Genomic DNA, 23,610 nt, shown 5'->3' with positions numbered 1-23,610 from the left:
GATTTAATGTCATCCAGTTTTTGTTGTGGGTGGTGAAAACTGTTACTCATTTCCCCCACCCCCTGTGTTTTTCCAGACATGTTCTCTGCCACTTGTGGTCATCTCTAACGTCTGCCAGCTGCCGGGCGGTTGGGCCTCTGTGATGTGGTATAACCTGCTAACAGACGAGCCCAGGGTGAGACCATCGCTTCCCTTCAGTGTCTTTGAAATGCACAGAATGTTCTGGAGCAGTGATTATTACTGTAACCAAAGAAGAAAAACATTCCACGAAAATTTTAACACACACATGCCAGTCAAAGGTTTGGACACACATGTCACACTTCACTTACAGCTTAAATTTAAAATAATAAAAACAATAATAATATAATTTGAAAAACTAAACCATTCTTTCCTGCGCTGGTCAACAAAACTGAGAAAATTTTTTTCACCATCTTCATTTCTACAAATGAAAAAAAAAATAGACTGATAATGATTGTTGTTTTTATAATAATTATATTTTATGTCATATACACTTTAATTCCCCCCCTTGACAAAATGTGTTGAATCCCTTTGTTAATGATTGGAGACTCTTTGTTTGTTTCTGTGGTCTGTTGGAAATGTTCTCACTTGTTTATACAGTGTTTTCTCAAAAAAAATAAATCTCTTAAAAAATTAATAAAAATACACAAAATAGGAAGATAAACTCTCCAAAGGGGAGATAATTTGTGATCTCCCTCTGGCAGCTGTTCATTTTGTTTCACAGAAAGAGGAAAACGTTTATTTCAGGAGGTTGATGTTGTAATAATAATAATAATGTTCATGTGGCTCATATTGTTATTCTTCAGATTTATTTCACCTTCCTGAAATTATATTTAACAAAGAAATTTTATTTCATCTACTGAGAAGAATTTAGATGTAGTCCAGGTCCAATCCAGGAATATGTCTGAAAGGCTCATCGGTATAATTTAGCCTGCATTAACCTGAAAAAAAGTAAACGTCCCTGGATGGGCTCGAACCACCAACCTTTCACTTAACAGCCGAACGCGCTAATCGATTGCGCCACAGAGACAAACCTGCTCTCTCTCTTTCATCACATCTCTCTCTTGTCTCATATTTTGTGCATTCGATCTTTGTCAAAACAAAAGTTTAGTTAAACTGAGACGTCACGTGATGTTACGAAGACAAAACAGCGACAGGGCGAGTCAGTCTCACACTGCCACCTACTGACAACAAGTCGCTATAGCAGTTAAATTATCCAAATCTTTAAAAAAGTAAGCCAAACCTCAAAAAGAAAGAAAACACAGTCATATAACCACATATTATGAATAATAATGAAACGAATATAAATGTGATCACAGTTTGCATCAGCATAACATGTAACAAAATACAAAGTTCATTCATTCTTAAAGCTACATGGCCTTGGGCATTTTAAAGATTTAAGTCATTAAAAGAATTTTCTTTCGCACCACAATAATTTTATTTATTAGCCTTTAAATAAGGGATTCATAATATCCCATTGCTAATGTAAACAAAATTTACACTGTTAGGAGAAATTTATAATTATAGCCCCTGAAGGGGGAAAATTGCAAATGAACAGACAGCCTTGACCTATCTACAGTAGCAACACACACAGTCTGTGATAGTGACGTCATAAATCACATGGGGGCTTCCCCCAACTTGAGAGAGATGCTGGGAAGCACACGGTGACAGCCAATCAGAGTACAGTAAGGCAGGATGGCGTCAGGTGGCTGCTCACTCCAACAAAATTATACAAGGTGGCAGAAAACACTGTGAAATAGCTTATTTCTGAATAAATCTAAAATGTTTCTTGTATATTTTGTAAAGACACCTTTTGAAACCAAATAACACCTCTGACGTGATTGACAAGACATCTTATGGATGTTAGTGTGCACGCCCCTGTAGCGCATCACACAAGGTCAACGGTAACTTCCAGTAATTTCAAAACCTCATGCATGCATACATGCACGTCCTCCTGCAGACAGTGTTAAAATAAAAATTAAATATTCCTCATGGAATTCCCCCCCAGATAAATATGTTCACTCTTCATTCAAATTAAATGTCATTTTGCAACACATTTAAAAATAATAATATTATAATGCTTGAACTTCAGCGGAAACTAAATTTAGTCAGTTTTGTGAAATTTGAAAGGCCGCACAGTTTTAATATTTTGGTTTTATATTGTAAGTCCTTCTTCTTACTTACTTACTGTATGCTGTCACCACAGTTTTGCTCTTAATCTACAGAATTTGGCGTTCTTCGCAAACCCGCCTCGGGCCGCATGGAGTCAGCTGTCTGAGGTCCTCAGCTGGCAGTTCTCCACCTTCGCTGGGCGGGGTCTCAACAGGGAGCAGCTTTGCATGCTGGGAGAAAAGCTTCTTGGTACGTTGTGATGGAGAAAGACGTCAACAATAACGTAAAAACGTGGCACCTTGGTGAAGGGCACAACAACTGTTGGTTGCTCGGAGTTCTCTTTACTGTACTTTACCGCAACCAAAATATATAAAAAATTCATTTCAGAATTTAAATAATGCAACAAATCATTTGCAGAAACATGATCAAGCAGGTAGTTAGAGCCAGCAAACGTTAAACTGTCCAGTGAAGCTGGTGCCTACATGCCACAGGAGGGTCTGGGAACATGTCTCCCACCCACAGTGGTGCCATGTGGTGTCATCTGACATGTTATTTGGACCATTTTTGTCAATGTGCATGATCAATATTTGTATCAATATTTTTAGACACTTGTTTGTTGAACCTGACCCAGTAGAACTCTTTACTTATCATTTCAATCACCACCATCATTATCATCAACATCATCATAACCTTCATAAGCATTTACCAAAATTAGAGCAACTTTAACTTTTGACCCCTGTTCAAACTGAAACTGAACTTTCTCACCATTCTTGCTCTTTTTGGCCCATAACTCCACAGAATTCAGTCATAGATTGTCCAAACTATACCTTTTTGGAATCTTTATGATCAGACAAATAATGTGATACAGTTCTTAATATGAATGGAACATTTTTAATTTTGACCCCTGTGTAATTCTTCATTGACCCCTACCTGGCTTCCTATTGAAAATTCAAATGGCCAGTTGTTTTTTTCACAAGAGGACTGTCTAATGAGTATTGAACTACTGGATTTTTTGTGCTTCTATCACCATTTGAATGATTCCTCTGTAAATATTCTGTTATCTGCTGCACTATATTAGTATCATGTGCAAAAAAAAAAAAAAGCCTTTAAAATGTCTTCAAAAGTGGACCTTTAAAGGGTGTGGTGGTGGTGGTGGTGGTGGGGGGGGGGCTTTCCCACCTGCCCTCCCTGTGGGTCTGCCCCTGCACAGTCTGTGTGTGAGCTGCAGAACAGACAATAATAGAAAGGGGGGGGTTTCACGGGTTGTTCATAATCGCTCTTAACAGTGAGACAGACGTTCACTGCTGATGAACTAAAAGAGACTTAACACGTATTTAAAGTGAGACAGTGTGTTTGTGTGTTTTTTGTAGAATACACGGCGCTGTGTACGGATCAAACACTGACTGCTCGCTCCACCTCACACACAAAGTCAAGCGAAGCACGCACTTTTTTTTTGGTGAAGTTTAAGTGACTAATCAAAAAGCTGATTCTTATCAGATCCGATCAGTTTTCAACTGTTGGTCAACAGGGCACACAGCGGGTTTATCACTGCAGCTTTTGAGGAAATCGGTGTGGATCACGGACCAGATGTGATCCGTACCACCAGGAGTGTGGCTGTTTTTGAATTGGCGAGGTCCACCGTTATTGTTGGCAGTTTCTCCGACTGCCAATAACTTATGGAACTGTTTGAAACGTTGATTCAACACTTGAAATTTAACAAAGACAATGTCTAATGTTAAGAATGATTTTTGACTGTTTAAGAAGTCCACGTTTGTGGTTTTTCAAAGCACCACTTTTTGTTGCGACTACTACACATTTATTGACAAATTTTATGATCACTGAAATTATTTTCAATAACACTAAACAGTTAATGAAGCAAAGCCTCCAACACAACACTGACGTGAACTTTATGGACACACAAAGTAAAATTTAGTGCAGTTCACTGCAAAACCAAACCTTCTACAAACAGATAATAATGTCGCACAATTTCGTTTCAGTTCAGTTTATGTATACATCATTATATCACAACATACGTTTGTATATAACCTCAACATCACTGGTACTTCTGTCACAATGATGCAAACAAGTCTATAATATTGACCCTAGTCTCGATTTTTATTCACAAACTTTCAAAAAGGTTTGAAATACAAAAACCACACCAGTAATTAACACGTACTGTGAAATCTACCAGAAGAGTTTTCAGTACATATGGAAGGAATCACTATTCAAAGTGTGTTGCATGCCATATCCAGTATGTTGAGTCGTGGGCATGATGTTAAAGTGCTTGTAAGTGTAGTTAGTCCTCCTCCAGCCAGCAGATGACTGTTTTTGGGGTGTTGGTGGACAGATTGTTGTCCACACACAGTATGACTCCTCACAAAGCTTTAAAAAGTTAAAGAAGATCTTGTTTCTGCACTGCTTGAGGGAAGGTCAGCCGGAGCACTACGAGCGTGTGCCACCTGACCCTCGGCATGACCCAGTGTGTTTGGGACCCCGGTAACTGGAGGCCAAAAACACACCCACTGGCTGCGGCAGACACGTTGTCACAATTTTACTGTTGTGTTGGTTGTTTTTCACTTTTCCTGCAGTTCCTGTGTATGTAAATGTGTGTATTCTTGTTGTTAATGTTGTGTTGTATGTGTCGCTGCAGGTCAGTCTGCCTCCTGTAATGATTTCCAAGTGTCCTGGTCTAAGTTCTGTAAGGTATGGCCTCACACATACACCAGTATGACTGCGCCACCTAGTGACCAGATCAAAGCTGTTCTGCTTTTAAACCATCAGTGAAGCAGATAAATAATGGCAACTGAGGAGAAAATATAGATTTAGTGTATTTTATTACATAACAATTTATTTTATAGACGTTTTGATAGTTCAGTCACACCTGAAATAAATATGAAGCAGGTGATTGAGCAAGATTCTTTTTAAAAGTCTATTTCATGGTTACGTACCTGTTTGTTTGTTTGTTTTACCACATAATAGTATTTATTGTTTTCTTAATGTCAAACATTCTTCAAGGAGAATATGGCGGGAAAGCCCTTCAGCTTCTGGATGTGGCTGGACTCCATCCTGGAACTCATCAAGAAGCACTTGATGCCAGTCTGGAATGACAAGTATGTCATCTGTGATCTCCAGCGTGAATCCTCCTTTCAGTTTATCAGACTATGAAATCCCCTGAAAGGAGGCTGGTTGATGTAGTCTGTATTACCTGAGAGATACCTTAAAAACACACCAGATTCACCACATTATCAAGGTGTGGTAAAGCTGCACCAATCCAAACTGCCCACTCGCCACAGCCCTAGCTGCCAACAGGAAAAGAGAAATTGTACATTATGTATCATCTCATGTTTTCACACAGCAGACTTCTCTGTTATTGTAAAATGTGGGACACTGCAAGGTTTTCTTCTTGGCCCTTTGCTGTTTTACTTCTACTAATCATCTCATACCTATCTCATATATCATATTATATCTCATGTATCATATATCTATCTCATATCTTTATATTATATCCCATATATCATATCATATTATGTCTCATATCATATCCTATATCTATCTCTCTCATATATCATATCCCATGTCATAGATTGTATCATATCTATCTCATATATACTGTAATCATATTGTATGTCATATATAATATCATCTATGTCATATATATCTATCTGTCTCATATACAGTATCATAGATTGTATCATATCAATCTCATATATCATTACGTCTCATATATCATATATCTACTGTATATCATATATCATATATATCATATCTATCTCATATATATCATATAGTGTACCATATCATATTAGAGAAACGTGTCACTTTGCCAAAATGTCATAGCTGACATTTCCTCACAATCAAGTGGAACAACTCTTCTGTGTCTCCCTCAGTAATAATAATAATAAGAAGAATAATTGTTATTATTATTATAAAAAACATTTCACAATAAATGCATATTGTGTGTTATTTTTAGAATACAATGTAAAAAAATTGCTGCAGTACAACAACTTGAAAATAATCACAGTGGTACATGAGAACATACTGAATAATAATTCATATATATATATATATATATATATATATATATATACCAACAGAGGACACCAGGCCAGTTGGAGAAGATTTCATTTTCAATTTAATTTGGTTGATGCAAAATTCCTCATTCCAGATGATGTTGCAAAAGAACAGGCCACATAGCAATGGAGGTTAAAAATCAACACTCATTAATGTTAAAAATCCAACTTTCTGTGTACAGTTACATCATGGGTTTTGTCAGTAAAGAGCTGGAGCGCAATCTGCTGAAGAACAGAAAACCCGGAACCTTCCTCTTACGCTTCAGTGAGAGTCATCTCGGAGGAATCACCTTCACCTGGGTGGAGCACGGTGACAATGGTGAGCTGTTCTTTGCAAAGAGATTCTCACGAGATTGTGACCTGCCACTGTACTGACATCAATGCCAAGATCCACGCCTCAAGACTGAGTGTCCGTCAGATAAATTTCCTTCGTAAAACCTGCCATCTACAGGGTGTGGAAAATACGACAAAAATCTGACCCACACATTCCATCATGACATGTTTGATAGTGATTAAAGAAGAAACACAATACCATTTTTCTACAAGTGAGATCGTATTTAGTCATAGAATAAAGGCTTAAAGAAATTAGCTTTTTGTGCTGCAATAGTCATTTAAGTAAAAAAACTGGGATTTATATCAACTCTTCTTAAGATAATTTTCTAAAGAAAGTAACACATGAAATTGTGTTTCATTTGTAAAACATTTTAAACAAAAATCTATGTTGGCACCTTTAAGATATTTATGTATCATTGTTATTCACACACACAGTATATGGAACAAGTACAGATACAATGAAATACAGATGATAAACATAAAAAATCAAGATAAGCATATACACATAAAACTGATTTTTATCTCCAATATCATTAAAATTCTAATTCTCACAGAAGCTGAAACCATCTCTAACGTCAATCAGCTCTCTTAAAATATGTGCCTGATCTCCATCACAGTTACTGTTAAAATTAATATTATTGATTAAAATGTCACCAAATTCATGACTTAACATGATATACTATGGACCCATGTGACATTCAATGCCATTAATAATCAACACCTGTAATACAAAGTGGAGGTCATACATTACGTTTCATCAATTCATTAAACAATTTACAGAACTGCAGACTATCAAATACCTTGGTGGCATCGAGCATAACAGTACAAACACTGGTGTGATTAAGATTGTAAAAACGTATGACTTCATTGAGGACAAAAGTAGACTGAGTGATAGAGCAGTTCTTCTAAAGGTCCGGTCCCACTGGGTAGAAGATTAATTACACATGAATTGAGTATACAAATTTCGGGCATTTGTTGTCATCCGCAACAAAATTGGCCAAAAATGACAAATTTCTCAGTATGAATTACGGGTATAATAATAATGTATAGCGAATATATGACGAACAATCACGGATGTATCACGCATGCATTGAGGAAATGGATCAGACGCATTGCGATTATCATGGAAGTATTACAGATGTATTGAGAATGCATCGCGTACATGTTGCGGAAACAGCGGCTGTATTGCACATGCGCGGCATCTGCATTGCGGTCATAAAAGAAGCGCACTCGGGCCTTTCGCCATCACTATTCACACCAACACCACAGCCTCTGGAGCAATTGCTGGACTTGGACAAGTTGATTGGTATGTTGGTGGATGGCAGCAACTATTACACTCCATCTTTGGGGATCCATAGCTACATCTGTATGTCTCCACATCTGGACTGGCACTGACTGGCAGGTATGTCGATTTCTGCCACATTTATATAGTACTTCAGGTTTACGTGACGTGTTTGTTATGCATTCGCAAATTGTCCGCAAAGCAGACGTAATACAATCGCTTTATTCATGGCCACTCTGCATTCGCTACAACTTATGTTAGTTTGTGATGTGGACATGATAGGCATGCTATATATCCATTTTACACACTGTCCCAGTCTGCTGCCGAGCCGCATTACCCTGTTAGTTGCGGATAATGGCGGATATACAGTGCATAGATTGAGTATGTATTGCATATGTAAGGTGCATGTCATCCGCAACCAAAATTTTGTGCAGCTCAAAAATCCTGCCACCAGAAAAACATGCCTCTGCAGACGTGTGCGGATGTTGGCCGACTCATACAAGCATGTTTCACGGATATTGCGGATGTTTAGCGAATATAAACCAAGTTTGTGTGCAGTTCATGCGCAAATCTTCATAAACACCAGTGGGACTGGGCCTTTAAACCCAAAATGCAACTTAGAACATACGACAGCAGGATCTTTCAACATGATTATAAAGTCAAACACTTTGCAGAAAATATACTGAGTGCTACCGATCTGTAGCTTTCTGAGTTACATAATGTTTTCCTCTTATTTTTTGGTATAGGGATCACAGTGCCTAATAAAAAGGACAGAGGGGATACATTATGAATTAATATACAGTGAGAAAAATAAGTATTTGAACACCCTGCGATTTTGCAAGTTCTCCCACTTAGAAATCATGGAGGGGTCTGAAAGTTTCATCTTAGGTTCATGTCCACTGTGAGAGACATGATCTAAAAAAAAAAAAAATCCGGAAATCACAATGTATGATTTTTTTTTATAATTTATTTGTATGTTACTGCTGAAAATAAGTATTTGAACACCTGTGAAAATCAATGTTAATATTTGGTACAGTAGCCTTTGTTTGCAATTACAGAGGTCAAACATTTCCTGTAGTTTTTCACCAGGTTTGCACACTGCAGCAGGGATTTTGGTCCACTCCTCCATACAGATCTTCTCCAAATCTTTCAGGTTTGGAGTTTCAGCTCCCTCCAAAGATTTTCTATTGAGTTCAGGTCTGGAGACTGGCCAGGCCAGTCCAGGACCTTGAAATGCTTCTTACGGAGCCCCTCCTTAGTTGCCCTGGCTGTGTGTTTGGGGTCATTGTCATGCTGGAAGACCCAGCCATGACCCATCTTCAATGCTCTTACTGAGGGAAGGTGGTTGTTTGCCAAAATCTCGCAATACATGACCCCATCCATCCTCCCTTCAATATGGTGCAGTCATCCTGTCCCCTTTGCAGAAGAGCACCCCCAGAGTATGATCTTTCCACCCCCATGCTTCACGGTTGGGATGGTTTTCTTGGGGTTGTTCTCATCCTCTAAACATGGTAAGTGGAGTTGATTCCATAAAGCTCTATTCTGGTCTCATCTGACCACATGACCTTCTCCCATGCCTCCTCTGGATCATCCAGATGGTCACTGGTGAACTTCAAACGGGCCTGGACATGTGCTGGCTTGAGCAGGGGGACCTTACTGCCCTGCAGGATTTTAAACCATGACGGCATCATGTGTTACTAATGTAATCTTTGTGACTGTGGTCCCAGCTCTCTTCAGGTCATTGACCAGGTCCTCCTGTGTAGTTCTGAGCTTTCTCAGAATCATCCTTACCCCACAAAGTGAGATCTTGCATGGAATCCCAGACTGAGGGAGATTGACAGTCATCTTGTGTTTCTTCCACTTTCTAATAAATAATAATAACAGTTGTTGTCTTCTACCAAGCTGATTGCCTGTTGTCCTGTAGTCCATCCCAGCCTTGTGCAGGTCTACAGTTTTGTCCCTGGTGTCCTTAGACAGCTCTTTGGTCTTGGCTATGGTGGACAGGTTGGAGTGTGATTGACTGAGTGTGTGAACAGGTGTCTTTTATACAGGTAACAAGTTCAAACAGGTGCAATTAATACAGGTAAAGAGTGCAGAATAAGAGGGCTTCTTAAAGAAAAATTAACAGGTCTATGAGAGACAGAATTCTTGCTGGTTGGTAGGGGGTCAAATACTTATGTGCAGCAGTAACATACAAATAAATTATTAAAAAATCATACATTGTGATTTCCGGATTTTTTTTTTTTTTTTTAGATTATGTCTCTCACAGTGGACATGCACCTAAGATGAAAATTTCAGACCCCTCCATGATTTCTAAGTTGGAGAACTTGCAAAACCGCAGGGTGTTCAAATACTTATTTTCCTCACTGTATATCATTAAAGATCATGGATAACATGAAAACAATTGATTATATTTATAATATGATTCACTGCCATCTGATTTGACACATTTCAGTCTATTTGATGAATATTCCATGTATTCCATTTAATAAATGGTTGATATTTGGTGTATTTAGCCTTTGTTTAATGTAGCACCCATCTGAAACTAACAATATAACAAAGATTGGTGTGGAATGGTACAACTGTTTTTTAAATACAAAATCAGTGCAGGATAAATGTTTCTGTCATGTGTTTTTTTCTTTTTTGTGTTTGACTTAATGCTGTTCACTGAAAATGGTCACCTGTCTCAACAGGAGAAATAAAGTTCAACTCAGTGGAGCCGTACACAAAAAACCGACTTAGCGCTCTCCCGTTTGCTGACATCATAAGGGACTACAAAGTGATCTCAGCCGGGGTTGTCCCAGAGAGCCCTCTCAAGTACCTCTACCCAGACATCCCCAAAGACGAGGCCTTTCGTCGACATTACAATAGTCACCCCAGCAAAGGCAAGAGAGAAATATTATTATTTCTGATTGAGAATTCATCCTTATTGGAGTGTTTAGTTTGTAACACATTGTCCAGGTTTGAAAATCTACAGTTAAAGTCTCATGTGTCTGTTGTATTCTCAGCCTACCCGTACATACCATCTACCCTGATCCCTGTCTCTGAGGTGAGGTGAGTTAATGAGAGGCTGGAACTCTTAATGTTATAGGAGTCATATTATGCACCATTTCAGCATGATAGTATCTGTCCCCAAGTGCCTTAAGCACGGTTAATAAAGCTTGTAGGAAAGAAAATACCATAGACACCCCGCTTTCAGATCTCAACAAAATGACCTGTTTTTGGGTCTGTTTCTTTAACTGGAAAGGAGCTGCTGCTTGGCATGCCCCCTCTATGGTTTGAAGGTCGTCCCTCAAAGTCTGTGTGGGTGTTGGAGAAGGTGCAGACAGGATAATCACCTGCACTGCTCTCAAAGCAAGAAAGAGTCCAGGTCACATTTCTACTAGCACATGAAACCATGCCAGAACCAAAGTGCACCATGCTGGCGTGTTTCTACGGGCAGTAGATACAGACCGAGTTAGTGGTGAAGGACTATACTCTGAAGCACGTCTGAAAGAAGAATGACCCCACTTACAAACCAGCTGACCAGTTATTGCATTTCTGCTGACATTGCAGTTCATTTAAAAAGAAAAATTTGGACTTTGGAATTTAGACCTGGCGGAATTATGAATTCTCTGGGCAGAGGACATGAGCACCCCCCCCCCCCCCCCCCACCAAGCTGATGATGTCACAAAGGATAGAGTCTGAAATAAGCATGACTGTGTGACACAAATCAGAAACACATAAAAACAACTGTTTCAGGACAACCTTTTGTTTCTGAAGAGCAATTTGACACATTCAGCCACAGCGGTGCCTGAAAGTCTGTGAACGCTGGAACACATCTGAATGTTGGAATGACATAAAAAAGGCATATGTACATACAAATGTCACAAATGATGCCCTTTAAAGCCAGAGTTAAAACTAAGCTCTAGAAAGTGACATCAATTAAATAAAAATATAAAAGGCAACAGGATGGCTTGCAAATGTAAGAGCACCCTTTAGTGTAAAACCAGTATATCATCACTTTCACAGCCACCAAGACACACAGACAAACCAGAAGAAGTTATACGCGTTTGTGGCTGCGAATGGAGAAAATGTGCAAAGTTTTGCATTTTGATCTTAACTGTTGAAACAAAAATCCTTCTCTGCTCCACTGCACTATGAAGCTGTGAACAGTGATGGAACATTCAAAGCTTGCACTCTCCATATGTCTCCAGTTGCAGGCACAGAAGCCTATAACTTCTTCAGGGTTGTACTCATCTTCTTGCAAAGTCACTCAGTTTTTGAGAACTGCTTCCTCCATATAGACTTACCATGCAGTACCATGCTCTTTGCATTTCTTAATGACAGATGCAAATGCAGTCCAAGACATGTTCAATGACTTGAAAATGTGCATGTATCCATCTCCTGACTGTTTGAAGAAAACTGGCTGTAAAAGTGATGATATACTTGCTTTACACTAAAGAGTGCAAATATCTACAACCCATCATTTTGCCTTTTATATATTTTTTATTTCATTTATGTCATGTTGTAGAGGCTAGTGAGTTTAAAGGACATAATTTTAGAAAAAAAAATTATACACAGAACTATATCTATCTATCTATCTATCTATCTATATATATATATATATATATATATATATATATATATATATATATATATATATATATATATCGTATAGATAGATAGAGAGTTCTGAATTTAAAATTGTACATACAAATTTTCTAGCAGCACTGTATGATGATGCTACCATGAGAATGTTTTACACAAACTCCAAGCACAATTAAGCACAAATGAACTGATTTGGGATAATATGACTCTTTTTAAGTGTAGTTATAGTTGTAGTTGGTCAGTCTACAAAACATATGAAAAAACCACATGTAATTGCGCCAGACTGACCTCAGATTATTTGCATTATGTTTGTGTGTACTACCCCCTCCACAACCAGGTCGAGCGCCAGCATCTCGCCTCCTAGTCGGTCCCCCGAGCCTCCGATGACCCCTGGGGAGTTTGACATGCTCAGTGAGCAGCTGTGTTTTGAAATTGACACAGTATGTTTCTACACACACACACACACACTGACCTTTGGTCAACTCTTCTATGAATCTGTATTTTCTGAATGTCACCCATGTGCCTTCTGACAAACCGTAGCTGAAACTGTATGTCTTCATTTGTAGAAAGTCCTTTTCTGTGTCACTCCATCTTGAAGCTGCATATTTGTGATAAAACAGGCAGAGGTTGCACAGTGTGTTCAGTCACAGCCACAGAAGCCCGTCAGTCCTTCAGAGCTGCTTCGGCTGTCTCGGTGGTTTCCTTCACTGTCGACTTCTTACTCTTTTTGAGCGCTGCCTGCTCCAGACAGATTCACTCTGCTTGATGGTTTCATTTCAACTCCATTGTGGTTGAACACTGAAGCAAAATGACAAAAGTATCACTGTCCAACTGTCCAACTACGTCCAGCTACTGTCCAACTACACTGGACCTGACAGTGTCCTCGTGTGAGCACTCCCTCACTCACTCGCCCTGTCAGTGCAGATCCATATCATCACTGTAAAACCTCTCCACACCAGTCAGCACTGCACGCCATGCACGTCATGCACAGTCCTGAAGGTTATGACAGGTAGCACTCTGATTGGCTCATGTGAAAATACGCAGGCAAAAGACCCCCAGCCAGCATGTCCCCACCATGTCCCCACCATGTCCTTCCAGAATGTAGAGCCTTAATCCAGCCTTGTTGCAGTTTGTGCTCCCTCCGGTTTGCACTCAAAATATGTTCCCTACTTACCAGGGTTCACTCAGCTGTACCAAAATGGATTTATTTTCTTAAATTAATGTTATTAATGATAATGATTTTATTCCTTTAAAAAGTTTAACTTTAGGTAAAAAAAAAATAAGATGGGTTGACAGCAAAAAAAAAAAAAAAAAAAAAAAAAATCAACTTACAGTTATGTCCCTGCCCTTATGAGCAACTTGTATTATCCATTGTTTTATTTTTCTACATTACTTATGTGTTTTAATGTGTTTAAGAGATACAGAACATATGAACTGAACTGAGCCTGACGTAATCCTCAGATGATGTTGTTTTCTTTTTGTTTGTAGATGAGTTCTCCATATTCAGAGTAAGACCAGACAGTTGTCCTGCTGCCTTCACTTAATATCTACCTTCATGATGGATCTGATTCCAGTGTTTCTAATAATCAAGTTTTTTTATGTGACTCATTTCTCCTTCCTGCATGTGTTCAATGTGTTTCCACTTCAGTCATGTCCATCACTTTACACTGTAAATGTTGACTGTATTTTAAAAGTATGTTTGTGTTTATAAAAAAGTTCATGGTTATTTTGCTAATATATGTAACATTATTTGGCAGAACTCAGATTTTGCTGTATCATTGTCACTTGTACTTGCATGTTATGTTATATTCCTGCTACAAAATTTCATTTCAGCAAGAATTGTGTGACAGCTTCACGGACTGAGTCTGTTTTACATTGTTTCAAGATGTACTCTGAGGGCTGACGTGTCCCAGCCCGGCTGCAGAGCCTGACTCACCAAAACCAGCTGCAATTCTGATAAAAGCGCATTCATGATTCTCTTCAGCAAAGCGCAGCATCAGTAGGAATGCAGAAATGGAGATGTGCTGCTTTCTATGAATCGTGTGAGAAACAGCAAAGCAAATGTGTAAAAAAGGAAGGACAGCTGCTGTTGCAAAAGAGCAAGAAAAAAATGTGGCAAACAGTAAAATACACGTTACTAGTTTCTCACTTGTCATTTGCACAAATTAAAGCTTTTACACTTTGCCGTAAAAGTCAGCACTGAAACTTTTTTTTTCAATTCATAAAATTGATCATGAACATTAATTACAATCACAAATCCACAAGTCAGTTCAGGTCTGAGAATGTGCACCGGTGCCGTGCATCACTGCATCCGCCGCACTAGAGAACCACCGTGGGTTCTGGAACATCACGAGAGAAATTGCCACATGTCATAGCTGGTGCTTTCTCAGAATGCAAGTGATACTCCTCATTCAAATAAACATTTGTTTAAAGCAAAGTCTTTCAGGTGATGTTCAAGGATCTTCCAAAGAAGCCTCGTACCAAAGACTTAATGTACAACTGAAAGGGAAGTTTTGATTTCAGCAAAGTGAACCATTAATTAATTGTTAAAACATGTAACAGCTAGAGGACCCCAGCGTAGAGAACCACAATGAAGGTAAGAAAAAATGTTTGCCCCAAAAGGTGTTTCTGATCATGTTGCTAGGCGGAGCAGCAGTTCACCGAATGGCAGACAGGAGGCTAAGAGGTCAGGCACACAGGTCATCAGTCCAACAGGCAACAGTCAGGAAGTGACGCCACACAAAGGGAAGGCCAAAGAGACGTCAAAGGAACAGCACCAAAGGCAGCCTAAGACAGGAGAGAATTACCCAGATAACACAGAGAATAATAACACGTTGACAACATCAGAACCAAACGTGAATGTGACCAACGATAGTAAGCCCCCTCTTCACAGAACATCTCCGGATATTCCAGGAACCTCAGGGTGGTCACGACTATGGTCAAAAAACACAATCATTGTGTATTGAACCAATAAAGGACACACTTTGTCCTGCATTTCTGTGAGACCCAAACATAGACGGAATATAAACAATGAATGCCAGGGTGATTTATATTAGAATTAACGGTAATATGCTAATCTTATTGGTCGAAGCACACACTTATGGTATGTACAAAAAATAATGTATTTTTTAATCCTCTCCCTAATAGATAGACTGGTTCACATAGGAAAGTGCAATGAATTTCAGCATTTCATGGTTGAAAATGGGTGGATGATATATATATATAGTTTTAAAATAAATAATATTATACAGGTGATTCATATACAGTCAGTGCCATGAAAACGTTAGTGCAGCCTTGAGCTTTTATTGCTTAAATTTTTATGACATAAAAAAATTGGGCGTTTTATGTAAAAATTTCTATCTTGTTTTTGTTACCCATGAAAACGTACAGTACTGTCATCGCAAATACAGTATCGTTTGGGAACTACTTTTTGCACAGGAATTCGTCAAGTACGTAGGCCCCAGGCACGTTACTAACACAGAATATACAAAAACTGTTGTGAAAGTGTCGTGACACGGACCCACAACAGGGGGCGTTAATGAACGGACAATGGATAAGCCAAAAGTAACAATTTAATGTTGTGAATCGCACAACGACGTACAGACAATAACAATATAGTGACTGTCAATCATACACCAGGTGACGTGTGGGCAGGCTCGACGATAGAAGACGCCTGGTGAGAGAAGAGCTGGATCCCCACACAGCTTCCACCACCAACGGAGCTGAAGAACACCGGAGCCGCCAAGCCCTGCGCCCCAGGTGGCCGCTGTCTTCAGCAGTCAGACCCGGTACTGCTGGCAGAAAACAGAGACAGTCCTGATGAGTGTGAGTTCGCACACTCAGTAATCCCACAGTCTGTATTCAGTAAAGGAGGGAGAACCTCCACCTCCAATCACACACTCGTGCAGCTCCTGTCTAACCACTTATCTGACTGGAGTGTGAAGCGAAGCCGTCGCTGATCACACCAAACGCCAATCCCACAGATAAGGCAAACACCACAGGATAACGGCTGCAAAAGAAGTTCAGATTATTACTCAACATTTTGAGTCAGCAGAGAAAAGTACCTGAATGGTAGCTGATTTCTCGGCGAGGAGGTGGAGTTGCAGTCCGGCCTTTATGGTGATGGTGATGATGATGAATGAGTGACAGCTGGTCCTGAGGATGAGTGACAGCTGTCACTCCCAGTGGCTCTGGCGCCCTCTCGTGCTTGAAGCCCGCACTCCAAGCAGGGCGCCATCTGGTGGTGGTGGGCCAGCAGTACCTCCTCTTCAGCGGCCCACACAACAAAAACTGTATAGTTGTTCGGCCAAACTGAGATTGTCCACTTTTAGCTTGCCATAAGCAGTAGAAGTAGAGAGACTGGAACGCCAACTCAAGATCCCGTTCCATTGAGTTCTATTTGTGAGTTTGAGCATAGAAGTAGAACCACAGAAGTCTACCCCAATCTGAATTCTCTTTTGTACCCCTTCCCCTTCCCTTTGGCCCTACGCCTATCCCGGTAAGGTGAAGGGGTATGATGCCTCTAGCCCTATGAACTGAGACACCCCTCCACCTTAGGAGAAAAAAACTGCCCCTGTCAAACTGCCGTCTTCACTGTGTGTTACCATGGCAACCGAAACACAACTTGTTGCAGTCCCGTTTGCTCTTTTTATTTTCTCGCCTTTCTGCTTAAATGCAAAGAAATAGAGGAAGTCGCAGATTTCTTCGACGCATCGCAATCATGTCATGTTAAATAATTTAATTAATTTGTAATTTATAATCATAATAATTAATAGCATTAATAATTAATAAATTTATAATTAATTAATGTTAATAATACTAATAATAATTAATAATAGTAATAATTAATATTGCTAATTGATTCATCATTAATTGATTGATGAGTAATTAGTGAATTAATTAGTAATTTAAATAAATAAACACTTGAAATATATCAGTCTGTGTGCAATGAATGTATACATTATACAAGTTTCACTTTTTGAACAGAATTACTGAAATAAATCAACTTTTTCATGATATTCTAATTATATGACCAGCACCTGTATATACAACCCCTGGCAAAAATGATGGAATCACCGGCCTCGGAGGATGTTCATTCAGTTGTTTAATTTTGTAGAAAAAAAGCAGATCACAGACATGACACAAAACTAAAGTCATTTCAAATGGCAACTTTCTGGCTTTAAGAAACACTATAAGAAATCAGGAAAAAAACTGTGGCAGTCAGTAACGGTTACTTTTTTAGACCAAGCAGAGGGAAAAAAAATATGGAATCACTCAATTCTGAGGAATAAATTATGTAAGTATTTTGTTGCACCACCTCTGGCTTTTATAACAGCTTGCAGTCTCTGAGTCATGGACTTAATGAGTGACAAACAGTACTCTTCATCAATCTGGCTTCAACTTTCTCTGATTGCTGTTGCCAGATCAGCTTTGCAGGTTGGAGCCTTGTCATGGACCATTTTCTTCAACTTCCACCAAAGATTTTCAATTGGATTAAGATCCGGACTATTTGCAGGCCATGACATTGACCCTATGTGTCTTTTTGCAAGGAATGTTTTCACAGTTTTTGCTCTATGGCAAGATGCATTATCTGTTATGTTTCGGACGCGGTCGGAGCACCGACCCAGCGTTTGAAGGACCCAGCATAAAATAAGCAGAGCACGGTTCAAAGGATATCAGAATTTAATAAACATAACAGTGAGTGATGCTAAACAACTAAAAAGTCTGCAGTCTGGTGAGGTGAAAACACAGCGCGCTCTCAACAGCGCAAACGGTCCGGAGCCACAGCAGTTCGGACCCAGGGACCCCGCCGACACCCCCCAGGTGGCCGCGACAAACCAAGTCTGTGAAGTAAGAAAACATGAGGTGAGTCCAACTCCACACAGAGAGACACAACTCAAAGGTGCACGCAATCAGCAAACACTTCCTGGCTTAAAGCTATACATCAGCTTCTCACCCTGCAGGCACGGAACAACTCAGTTCAAAGCTCCACTGCAGCAGAATCTGATTAGACAATTAGCATAACGTGACAGCTCACTAACACTAGGTGTGAGGGACACCAAATCCACTGTCATTACTTCATAAAAGTCACCAAAACCAAATTACCTCAGGAAGTGTGCTGAAGAGCGTGAGACCTCACCCAATCCTCCTTCACAGACTGTGGCGTCAAACCTGGAGCGGTCTCTGCGTCCGTGATGGTGAGATTGTTCTCCTGACGTCGATCTCACACGTCTGCTCACAAGGTCGAGTCTCTGGCAATCACACACTGTGCATTCAAGGTTTAAATGCAGCAATCTCTGATTATGACAAAATACACCACAGCTGTGAGTCCTGATGACCTGCATGTGAAAACAAGCCTCAGGTGTTCAGGGTGAGGTCCTGATGCTCAGCCACTCAGTCCTGAATGCATACCACCTGGTGGGAGAAACAGAAAACAAAAACCAAGCCAGCCAAACACCCCAGCCCACAACATTATCATCTTGAAAAATGATTTCATCATCCCCAAACATCCTTTCAATTGATGGGATAAGAAAAGTGTCCAAAATATCAACGTAAACTTGTGCATTTATTGATGATGTAATGACAGCCATCTCCCCAGTGCCTTTACCTGACATGCAGCCCCATATCATCAATGACTGTGGAAATTTACATGTTCTCTTCAGGCAGTCATCTTTATAAATCTCATTGGAACGGCACCAAACAAAAGTTCCAGCATCATCAAATTGCCCAATGCAGATTCGAGATTCATCACTGAATATGACTTTCATCCAGTCATCCACAGTCCATGATTGCTTTTCCTTAGCCCATTGTAACCTTGTTTTTTTCTGTTTAGGTGTTAATGATGGCTTTCGTTTAGCTTTTCTGTATGTAAATCCCATTTCCTTTAGGCGGTTTCTTACAGTTATGGAATGGAGCTGGAGTCACAGACGTTGACTCCAGTTTCCTCCCGTTCGTTCCTCATTTGTTTTGTTGTGCATTTTCGATTTTTGAGACATATTGCTTTAAGTTTTCTGTCTTGATGCTTTGATGTCTTACTTGGTCTACCAGTATGTTTGCCTTTAACAACCTTCCCATGTTGTTTGTATTTGGTCCAGAGTTTAGACACAGCTGACTGTGAACAACCAACATCTTTTGCAACATTGCGTGATGATTTACCCTCTTTTAAGAGTTTGATAATCCTCTCCTTTGTTTTAATTGACCTCTCTCGTGTTGGAGCCATGATTCATGTCAGTCCACTTGATGCAACAGCTCTCCAAGGTGTGTTCACTCCTTTTTAGATGCAGACTAACGAGCAGATCTGATTTGATGCAGGTGTTAGTTTTGGGGATGAAAATTTACATAATTTATTCCTCAGAATTGAGTGAGTCCATATTTTTTTCCCTCTGCTTGGTCTAAAAAAGTAACCGTTACTGACTGCCACAATTTTTTTTCCTGATTTCTTATAGTGTTTCTTAAAGCCAGAAAGTTGCCATTTGAAATGACTTTAGTTTTGTGTCATGTCTGTGATCTGCTTTTTTTCTACAAAATTAAACAACTGAATGAACATCCTCCGAGGCCGGTGATTCCATAATTTTTGCCAGGGGTTGTATGTTTATGAGCTGCATCTCGTTTTATTAACCTTATATTTCTTTTTCAAATTCTCCCATTTTTTGCATCAAGCCCTATTTCCTTTACAAATGTCCTTGACAAATAATATCAGTCTGTTAGGCGTCAGGTTATGTGTTACACATGTACATGTGTGTGTAGATATTTTCCAACTTATTCCCTTTGATGAAACTTCTCATTTTCTTATCAGGAGTCGAGTGTGTTCAGGGCTCCCTGTTTGTTTACTAAATACACACACGTGTTACAGACCTTGAAATCCAACAGCAGGGGGCGCTATTATCCAAAGATTTATGAACAGACAAATTAACCTGCTTATCCTTTATCATGATTTTCTTCATTGTGAGATATAAAAGTGTCTTATCGTAGCACTTGCTGACCGGAAATGAACAACACAAACTCCTCTCACGCACGCGCAGCACAACCTCAGCGCCCGAGATCTCTCTCTACTTGCGCCACTGAGTGGCGCTCGAGAGAATATATACTTGGAAGTGAACCTAGAAAGCCAGAAACCGGAAGTGAAGCGACACGGAAGAAACACAGAAGACATGACAAAGTAAAAGCACCAAAGAAACAGAGACAAAATAACACGGAGAAGAGCTCAGAACTGAATGACAAAGCATCACCCAAGGATGAAGAGATTGGGGTCGATGATGCTTATTTGGACGATCAGAAAGTATTTGATTCATAACCGCCGCAGTTGTGAAATGTATAAAAAAGTATTAGGCATGAATTCAAGATGGGAAGGTTTAAAATCTATCTATATTTTTGCATTCTTATTTTTTCATATATATATATATATATATATATATATATATATATATATATATATATATATATATATATATATACATATATATATATATATGGAGGAGCTTGGAGTCGAGCCGCTGCTCCTCCACGTCGAAAGGAGCCAGTTGAGGTGGCTCGGGCATCTTTTCCAGATGCCCCTGGACGCCTCGCTGGAGAAGTGTTCTGGGCACATCCCATCAAGAGGAGGCCCCGGGGAAGACCCAGGACACGCTGGAGGGACTACGTCTCTCAGCTGGCTTGGGAACGCATTGGGGTTCCCCCAGAGGAGCTGGGGGAGGTGTGTGTGGATCGGGAGGTCTGGGCGGCTTTGCTTGAGCTGCTGCCCCGCGACCCGACTCCGGATAAAGCGGAAGAAAATAGATGGATGAATGGATATGGATATATATATATATATATAAGATTTTATCAATCAATCAATCAATCAATTTTATTTATATAGCGCCAAATCACAACAAACAGTTGCCCCAAGGCGCTTTATATTGTAAGGCAAAAGCCATACAATAATTACGGAAAAACCCCAACGGTCAAAACGACCCCCTATGAGCAAGCACTTGGCGACAGTGGGAAGGAAAACTCCCTTTTAACAGGAAGAAACCTCCAGCAGAACCAGGCTCAGGGAGGGGCAGTCTTCTGCTGGGACTGGTTGGGGCTGAGGGAGAGAACCAGGAAAAAGACATGCTGTGGAGGGGAGCAGAGATCGATCACTAATGATTAAATGCAGAGTGGTGCATACAGAGCAAAAAGAGAAAGAAACACTCAGTGCATCATGGGAACCCCCCAGCAGTCTAAGTCTATAGCAGCATAACTAAGGGATGGTTCAGGGTCACCTGATCCAGCCCTAACTATAAGCTTTAGCAAAAAGGAAAGTTTTAAGCCTAATCTTAAAAGTAGAGAGGGTGTCTGTCTCCCTGATCCAAATTGGGAGCTGGTTCCACAGGAGAGGAGCCTGAAAGCTGAAGGCTCTGCCTCCCATTCTACTCTTACAAACCCTAGGAACTACAAGTAAGCCTGCAGTCTGAGAGCGAAGCGCTCTATTGGGGTGATATGGTACTATGAGGTCCCTAAGATAAGATGGGACCTGATTATTCAAAACCTTATAAGTAAGAAGAAGAATTTTAAATTCTATTCTAGAATTAACAGGAAGCCAATAAAGAGAGGCCAGTATGGGTGAGATATGCTGTCTCCTTCTAGTCCCCGTCAGTACTCTAGCTGCAGCATTTAGAATTAACTGAAGGCTTTTCGGGGAACTTTTAGGACAACCTGATAATAATGAATTACAATAGTCCAGCCTAGAGGAAATAAATGCATGAATTAGTTTTTCAGCATCACTCTGAGACAAGACCTTTCTAATTTTAGAGATATTGCGCAAATGCAAAAAGCAGTCCTACATATTTGTTTAATATGCGCTTTGAATGACATATCCTGATCAAAAATGACTCCAAGATTTCTCACAGTATTACTAGAGGTCAGGGAAATGCCATCCAGAGTAAGGATCTGGTTAGACACCATGTTTCTAAGATTTGTGGGGCCAAGTACAATAACTTCAGTTTATCTTAATTTAAAAGCAGGAAATTAGAGGTCATCCATGTCTTTATGTCTGTAAGACAATCCTGCAGTTTAGCTAATTGGTGTGTGTCCTCTGGCTTCATGGGTAGATAAAGCTGGGTATCATCTGTGTAAGAATGAAAATTTAAGCAATGCTGTCTAATAATACTGCCTAAGGGAAGCATGTATAAAGTGAATAAAATTGGTCGTAGAACAGAACCTTGTGGAACTCCATAATTAACCTTAGTCTGTGAAGAAGATTCCCCATTTACATGAACAAATTGTAATCTATTAGATAAATATGATTCAAACCACTGCAGTGCAGTGCCTTTAATACCTATGGCATGCTCTAATCTCTGTAATAAAATTTTATGGTCAACAGTATCAAAAGCAGCACTGAGGTCTAACAGAACAAGCACAGAGATGAGTCCACTGTCCGAGGCCATAAGAAGATCATTTGTAACCTTCACTAATGCTGTTTCTGTAGTATGATGAATTCTGAAATAGACCATTCCTCTGCAGATGATCAATTAGCTGTTTTACAACTACCCTTTCAAGAATTTTTGAGAGAAAAGGAAGGTTGGAGATTGGCCTATAATTAGCTAAGATAGCTGGGTCAAGTGATGGCTTTTTAAGTAATGGTTTAATTACTGCCACCTTAAAAGCTGGCTTACAGCACCTGGTATTCCCAGGCGGTCTCCCATCCAAGTACTAACCAGGCCCGACTCTGCTTAGCTTCCGAGATCAGACGAGATCGGGGGTTTTCAGAGTGGTATGGTCGTAAGTTAAGCCCGTAAGTAAGTTATGGCCGTAAACTTAAGTTTATGCCCATGATCATTTGGATGATCCAGATGAGTCATGGGAGAAAGTTATGTGGTCAGATGAGACCAAAATAGAACTTTTTGGTCTTAATTTCACTTGCCGTGTTTGGAGGAAGAAGAATGCTGAGTACCATCCCAAAACACCGTCCCTACTGTGAAGCATAGGGGTGGAAGCATCATGCTTTGGGGGTGTTTTTCTGCACATGGGACAGGACGACTGCACTGTATTAAGGAGAGGATGACCGGTGCCATGTATTGTGAGATTTTGGGGAACAACCTCCTTCCCTCAGTTAGAGGATTGAGGATGGGTCGTGGATGGGTCTTCAAGCATGACAATGACCCGATGCACACAGTCAGGATAACCAAGGAGTGGCTCCGTAAGAAGCATATCAAGGTTCTGGAGAGGCCTAGCCAGTCTCCAGAC

The 23,610-nt window shown here is 39.9% G+C and overlaps 1 protein-coding gene and 2 non-coding genes across 11 annotated transcripts in view; 1 reads left to right on the top strand and 2 right to left on the bottom strand.

Annotated features, from left to right (window-relative positions):
- Positions 1 to 14,597, top strand: part of LOC117525032 (signal transducer and activator of transcription 4-like) — a 46,407-nt gene extending 31,810 nt beyond the window's left edge. For 8 of the 9 annotated variants that reach the window (XM_034186862.1, XM_034186860.1, XM_034186857.1 and 5 more), the window contains exons 16-24: positions 77 to 175; positions 2,244 to 2,379; positions 4,781 to 4,833; positions 5,146 to 5,240; positions 6,383 to 6,519; positions 10,509 to 10,700; positions 10,824 to 10,869; positions 12,743 to 12,845; positions 13,894 to 14,597. In XM_034186862.1, the coding sequence (XP_034042753.1) occupies positions 77 to 175; positions 2,244 to 2,379; positions 4,781 to 4,833; positions 5,146 to 5,240; positions 6,383 to 6,519; positions 10,509 to 10,700; positions 10,824 to 10,869; positions 12,743 to 12,845; positions 13,894 to 13,917 (885 nt within the window). In that variant the 3' untranslated portion in view covers positions 13,918 to 14,597. The remainder of the gene's footprint in view (positions 1 to 76; positions 176 to 2,243; positions 2,380 to 4,780; positions 4,834 to 5,145; positions 5,241 to 6,382; positions 6,520 to 10,508; positions 10,701 to 10,823; positions 10,870 to 12,742; positions 12,846 to 13,893) is intronic. The other variant, XR_004564940.1, reaches the window with a different exon arrangement.
- Positions 975 to 1,048, bottom strand: trnan-guu. Its single transcript has one exon. It is a non-coding gene; the product is annotated as a tRNA-Asn (tRNA).
- Positions 14,598 to 23,032: 8,435 nt separating the features above from the next.
- LOC117525438 lies at positions 23,033 to 23,151 on the bottom strand. The gene has a single exon (XR_004565052.1). It is a non-coding gene; the product is annotated as a 5S ribosomal RNA (ribosomal RNA).
- Positions 23,152 to 23,610: the final 459 nt, after the last annotated feature.

Source organism: Thalassophryne amazonica, chromosome 14 (genome assembly GCF_902500255.1).
Source record: "Thalassophryne amazonica chromosome 14, fThaAma1.1, whole genome shotgun sequence".
NCBI classification, from domain to species: Eukaryota; Metazoa; Chordata; class Actinopteri; order Batrachoidiformes; family Batrachoididae; genus Thalassophryne; species Thalassophryne amazonica.
Note: the sequence above shows the minus strand (reverse complement) of the source record. Positions and strands in the feature narration are given on the sequence as shown.